Raw genomic sequence first — 6,444 nt, forward strand, 5'->3', positions numbered from 1 at the left:
GATGGGGAAACAATGGAAACAGTGAGAGACTTTATTTTTTGGGGCTCTAAAATCACTGCAGATGGTGATTGCAGCCATGAAATTAAAAGACTCTTGCTCCTTGGAAGAAGAGCTATGACCGACCTAGGCAGCATATTAAAAAGCAGAGATGTTCCTTTCCTGACAAAGCTCCGTCTAGTCAAAGCTATGGTTTTTCCAGTGGTCATGTATGGATGTGAGAGTTGGACTATAAAGAAAGCTGAGCACCGAAGAATTGATGCTTTTGAACTGTGGTGTTGGAGAACACCCTTGAGAGTCCCTTGGATAGCAAGGAGATCAAACCAATCAATCCTAAAGGAGATCAACCCTGACTATTCATTGGAAGGACTGATGCTGAAGCTGAAGCTCCAATACTTTGGGCACCTGATGGGAAGAACTGACTCACTTGAAAAGACTCTGATGCTGGGAAAGACTGAAGGCAGGAGGAGAAGGGGATGACAAAGGATGAGACGGTTGGATGGCATCACCGACTTGATATAGACATGAGTTTGAGCAAGTTCCGGGAGTTGGTGATGTACAAGGAGGCCTGGCATGCTGCAGTCCATGGGTTCCAAAGAGTTGGACATGACTGAGTGACTGAACTGAAGGACAAATTTAGCAGGAGGAAGCAGGCCCACTTCCCTAAGGACAGTCACAGCCTATGCTAAGCCATCCTAGTACCGTGAGCTTACTGGCAGCCCAATCAACAAAGTAAAGTGCCCAGCTTACATTTTTCCAAGTCAGGAAATAGACACCTACATGAGGAAATTCATCACCTCAAGGCCACAAGAACTGGAAAGTCCAAGGACCAATTTCTAACAAACTTAGGAAAGGGCCTCTGGGCAACCAAACTGGCTGGTCAGGTTGATTAGGGAACTCTGAAAACAATCCTGCTGCCTCCCTACCCCCAGATTCAACCTTCCCACCGCCACAACAGGTGGAAACTGAGGCAGCAGCCAGCCACGTGAAGGTGTCGGCATCACCGTGAGCAGCCTCAAGGTGTAGGGAAGCCGGGGAGTCCAGGCAGCCAGTGAGAACTAGAGACGTTGATGTTGGGTCTCTGTGAGTGGAAAGTGGTGACACAGGCGTTCATGGATGTGGTTTTGTGGGTGTGTAGATAGGCGTGTGAGCATGGGCTAGTCACTATGTGAATATGTGTAAATGTGGTTTCTGAGTGTGTGATTGTGTGTGTGTTGAGTGTCCTAGTGGGAAGTGAGGGGACACCAAGAACTTTATCGGTGGTCCCTCTGATCATTAGGTCCTCCCTCCAGCACGGGGCAAGGACCAGTAACGTACTTGGAAGGTGAAGGCCACTCAGGAGGAGGACAGGGACAAGTTCTGGGAACGAGGCTGTGACCACATTAGAGGGTGACAGGTGACAGGTGGGTGGCAGAACCCATTCCCAAGACCCTGGATACTTGCTTCAAATCTGCCGAGCAGGGGAGTCAGGCTGGGGGAGGGGGGGCTTTTTGTGATCTCCAGCCACCCTCCAGAAGCACGTGGAGAGCACACGTGATGGACAGTGGCCACCCGGGCACCTGACTCTCTTTGACTCCTCTCTGTGCCCTCTGGCAGCCTAACCCCTGACAAGATACCTCAGGGCAGAGGGCAAAGGCCGCTTCTCCGCCCCTGTATAAAGAGGCCCCAGACTGGTGGAGCTCTGGAGGTGCAGTGGGAGTGCCCTGCTGGCCTGGTCCCGGGTGCCGGTGTGGTGAGGAACCCAGCGCACATGGAGGCAGCCATGGGGCTGCTGTCTGGGGACACGCTGGGGACCCTGGCCGTGGCCGTGCTCATCTTCTCGCTCTTGCTGGACCTGATGCACCGGCGCTCACGTTGGGCCGCACGCTACCCACCAGGCCCCACGCCGCTGCCCGTGCTGGGTAACCTGCTGCAGGTGGACTTCGAGGACCCGCGTCCCAGCTTTAGCCAGGTGAGGACGGAGGGCTGGGGAGTGCGCAGCGGTGGTCCTAGGGCCCCACCGAGCAGCGGACAGTGGGCTCTGGGTGAAGCCACAGGCCGGAAGAGGAACCGGGCCTCGAAGAGGGGGTGGGTTTGAGAGGCTTCCTGAGGGAGGGCGTTTGTTCAGGGCCCGAGAACAGTTTGGATTTTCCAAACAGAGGTCAGAGAGGACAAGGCCAGGGGCTGGGGGGTTTTACAGCAAGGCGACAGGCTGGGGCTTCAGCTGGCCAGTTCTTTAATTATGTGAGCCTGAGTCCCTAAGGGTTACCTTGGGAGGGAAGGTCTTGAGAATGGGGGAGAGGAGTTTGGTCATGAGCCCTATTTAAATCAGGAAAGTTGAGGTTGAGAGGGGCACAGTTCAAATCTTTTGCCTCCATGAGATCTTGGGCCTCCCTGCTTCCCTCTATGAACCTCAGTTTCTTCACCTGAAAAATAGGATGCTAACTTGGCCTACTGACCATTTTGGTGACCCTTGCACAGTCATAGGTGGGTCTATGAGTAGGATGGTCTGATCCAACTTGAGATCCTCAAAACGAGTGGATGTAACCCCCTGGGGCTCACAAGACTAGATAAAGTCCTTGCAGTTGCTCGCTGCTGGAGGGGGACCCAGACGTGCCACAAGGCTAATGCCAGGAGGCTGGGCCCACAGCCTGGCGGGGCCTGGGCTTGCCAAACACCCTCGACCTTTGGCCTGCAGCTGCGGTGCCGCTTTGGGAACGTGTTCAGCCTGCAGCAGGTCTGGACGCCTGTAGTCGTGCTCAACGGGCTGGAGGCAGTGCGCGAGGCGCTGGTGTACCGCAGCCAGGACACTTCCGACCGTCCACCTCCGGCCGTCTACGAGCACCTGGGTTACGGGCCGCGCGCCGAAGGCAAGCGGAGAGGGCAGGCCGCGTCCCTGCAGGCAGAGGCAGGGTCGCGGACATTCGGTGCAGGAAAGAGCCAACGAATTTGAGGGGTCGGCAGGTGGAGAAAGGAGACTGTGCCAAGCGTTGGGGGAAGGAGAAATTGGATGAGGCAGAGGGCGGGGGCCTTGTTAAGACACGGCGGTCCAGGGCCATTGCGAGCACGAAGGGGACAACCGGGTGGGCAGGAAAGAGGACAAAGTCAGGGGTGAGCAGGGCAGGGCCTGGCCAGCACATTTCCCACGTGGCAGACGGGGTCTCGGTGGGCAAAATAAAAAGTGGAGACACGACTTGCCCCTAGCAGGGGAGACTCGGGGAGCATTGTGGGACTCCAGCAAATGAGACCAGTCCTCAGATGGAAGGGGGTGTCAAAGTGGGCGGGATTTGGGAGGGGAGGGCGAGGCCAGTGTGGGTGGGGCAGCAGCGAGAATTTCTCTAAAGGGCGGGTAGGGGGTGGTGAGCAGAGCCCCGAGCGGGGCGGGGCCAGACCTGAGCCACGCCCACGTGCCCGCCCCGCCCCCAGGAGTAATCCTGGCGCGTTATGGGAACGCGTGGCGGGAGCAGCGGCGCTTCTCCCTGTCCACCCTGCGCAACTTCGGCCTGGGGAAGAAGTCACTGGAGCAGTGGGTGACCGAGGAGGCCTCGTGCCTCTGTGCCGCCTTCGCCGACCAGGCCGGTGAGTGAGTGCTGGGGCAGAGGCACATGGAGGTCTGGGAGGTTTGGAGAGGCCTGGGAAAGAAGAGATGGAGGCGACGCCCTACCGTGCACCGTCCCCTTCCAGGACGCCCGTTTAGCCCCAAAGACCTCCTGAATAAAGCAGTGAGCAACGTGATCGCCTCCCTGACCTTCGGGTGCCGCTTCGAGTACAAGGATCCTCGCATCGTCAAGCTGTTGGACGTGACGGAGGATATGCTGAAAGAAGAAGCTAGCTTAGTGCGCCAGGTGCGGGAAGGGATCTCCGTAGAGGCGGCCTCGGTCCTCCAACGGGTCCCCCCGCCCCGGGGGCAGAAGGGCTTTCCGGTAAAAGGCACCAGCAAGGAAAAGGCTTGGAAGTGAGGAGATGGCAGACACTCCAGATGTGAGATGCCCGGCGAGGGTCAGCGAACTTAGGGGAGGGAGGACTCTCACTGGAAGGCAGCGGTACCCATTAATATATACATTTTAGGTTTCTATTTCTGGGCTCAGGGCCAGGAGAGAGCGGCAGGGTCTGAACCTAGGGAGGAACAAGGTCGATGGAGGGGACACTGGAGTAAGCTGGGGCCTGACTGGTGAGCACCTGAGCACCAGGCGGTCCCAGGGCCGCACGGCTGTGACCCACACAGGTGGTGGAAGCGGTGCCATCGCTCCTGCGCATCCGAGGGCTGGCCGCCAAGCTCTTCCCGGGGCAGAAGGCCTTCATGGCCCTGATTGATGAGCTGATCGCTGAGCAGAAGATGACCCGGGACCCGACCCAGCCACCCCGACACCTGACCGACGCCTTCCTGGATGAGGTGAAGGAGGTAAGGTGATCAGGACAGGGATGTGTGTTGAGGGCCCAGGAGGCAAACTCAGGCCTGTGTATCACCCAGGGATTAGATACCTGGGCTGACCGGAGCAGAGTGGGAAGCCATCTGGGGACTTTACCTCTGTCCCTGGGCTTACCTTCCCGGTGTGACCCAGGCCAAGGGGAACCCCGAGAGAAGCTTCAATGATGCGAACCTGCGCCTGGTGGTGGCCGACCTGTTCTCCGCCGGGATGATCACCACCTCGACCACACTGGCCTGGGCCCTCCTCCTCATGATCCTGCATCCAGACGTGCAGCGTGAGTCTAGCCCGGAGTGGGGGGTGGAGGGGCGAGGTAGGACAGGGCCAGCCCGAAGCCCCTGAGCTCAGCTGGTTTGGCCCCAGCAGCAGTTCTGCGCAGAGGCTGAGCCCCAGCGCAGACGTCACAGCGCCCTCCTCGGAGTGGCGTCGGGAGGAGGCGGGAGCCCAGCCCTTGGGTCTGACCCGCTTGTTCTCCAGGACGGGTCCAACAGGAAATCGATGAGATGATAGGGCAGGTGAGGCGACCAGAAATCGCGGATCAGGCCCTCATGCCCTTCACCGTGGCCGTGGTCCATGAGGTGCAACGCTTTGCGGACATCATCCCCCTGGGAGTGCCCCACATGACATCCCGTGACATCGAGCTGCAGGGCTTCCACATCCCAAAGGTAGGCCTGCAGATCTCCCAACCCTGGCTCTGCACCACCTTCCACCTGGTATCCCCAGTGTGAGTGTTGCCAGCTGTGGCCAGGACTGGAATCCGAGCCACCCCGTCCTCATGGCCGCAGGTGCCGAATGTCCCAGCCTGAGTGGGCGTGGAGAGGAGAGCGGAGCAGGGCTGGCTCTGTCCCTCTGATTCCCTGGCCGGGCAGGGAAGACAAACTAGACCATGTCACAGTATTGGCGGAGCCCGTGCAGAGGGGCAGTAAGGACACCTGCCATGGGGACGGGGACGGTGCTGAGAAACCTTTGGGCTGCGGTTACTTGAGTCCAGGTGTGTGCCAGGCATGTGTGTGCGCCCACATGTGTTTGGTGGCAGGGGTCTGGGCACCCGCCCCCCCGCCTCCGATCGAGACCTCACCCATGCCAGACATTTGCCACCAGGGGACGACACTCATCACCAACCTGTCGTCAGTGCTGAAGGATGAGACCGTCTGGGAGAAGCCCTTCCGTTTCCACCCGGAGCACTTCCTGGATGCCCGGGGCCGCTTCGTCAAGCAGGAGGCCTTCATACCCTTCTCCGCAGGTACCTTGGGGCTGGGGGGTGCTCGGTTTGCTTGCCCTCCCTGAGGGGATCTTGGGGGGGTAGAGCCCAGGCTCACAGAGCCCCCGTGCCTGCCCACAGGCCGCCGCGCGTGCCTCGGGGAGCCCCTGGCCCGCATGGAGCTCTTCCTCTTCTTCACCAGCCTCCTGCAGCGCTTCAGCTTCGCCGTGCCTGCCGGGCAGCCCCGCCCCAGCGACCACGGTGTCTTTGCCTTCCTGGTGACCCCAGGCCCGTACCAGCTGTGTGCGGTGCCCCGCTAGAGGCAGGCACCCAGCCCCCAACCTCAGCGGTAGCCCTGATGTTCAATAAACCACTGCCTGGTGGCTCCATCCTGACTTGAGTCCCAGCTGGGGCCCCTGACCATACCCTGGCAGACATGTAGCCTCAGCAGTCTCCCCAAAACCAGTCCCCACCCCCAGACTGAATCATCCTTACCTGGTATTTGACCCCATTTAACAGATGGGTGTACTGAGGCTCTGAAGGTGTAGCAGGGTGTACTGTGAGATGGGTGTACTGAGGCTTACACCCAGACACCCTGGGAGACCAACCTCGGTTGCTGGGTGTAGTGACTGAGCCTATATAAACAGCTCCTGGCTTCTGCAGGGACGAGCTCACGTAGGCTGGGGAGAGACTTCAGGCCCCATGCAATAAGGGGCCCCAACAGCTCTCACACCCACATTTCAGGCCTAGTCACAGCCACCTGGCTCCACAGACCTCAGCCAGCACCTCAAGTCTGCGGCCCCAGAAGGTGGGGGCAGGACTGGGAAGATATGCCGGGGG

At 59.3% G+C, this 6,444-nt stretch overlaps 1 protein-coding gene across 5 annotated transcripts; it reads left to right on the top strand.

The window, feature by feature from the left end:
* Positions 1-514: 514 nt before the first annotated feature.
* Positions 515-5,993, top strand: LOC122680394 (cytochrome P450 2D14). 5 transcript variants are annotated; one of them, XM_043881719.1, is made up of 9 exons: positions 515-1,948; positions 2,675-2,846; positions 3,403-3,555; positions 3,661-3,821; positions 4,202-4,378; positions 4,539-4,680; positions 4,881-5,068; positions 5,505-5,646; positions 5,746-5,993. In XM_043881719.1, exons 1-9 carry the CDS (start codon positions 1,748-1,750, stop codon positions 5,922-5,924), a joined length of 1,515 nt encoding a protein of 504 aa, XP_043737654.1. In that variant the 5' UTR covers positions 515-1,747; the 3' UTR covers positions 5,925-5,993. The 5 variants fall into 5 exon arrangements, 3 of the variants coding, with proteins under 3 accessions (XP_043737654.1, XP_043737653.1, XP_043737652.1); XR_006336692.1 differs by having other exon boundaries at positions 1,594-1,948; positions 5,440-5,646; positions 5,807-5,993; XR_006336691.1 differs by having other exon boundaries at positions 1,594-1,948; positions 5,440-5,646; positions 5,746-5,883.
* Positions 5,994-6,444: the final 451 nt, after the last annotated feature.

The sequence above is a fragment of the Cervus elaphus genome, chromosome 22, assembly GCF_910594005.1.
Source record: "Cervus elaphus chromosome 22, mCerEla1.1, whole genome shotgun sequence".
Taxonomy (NCBI): domain Eukaryota; kingdom Metazoa; phylum Chordata; class Mammalia; order Artiodactyla; family Cervidae; genus Cervus; species Cervus elaphus.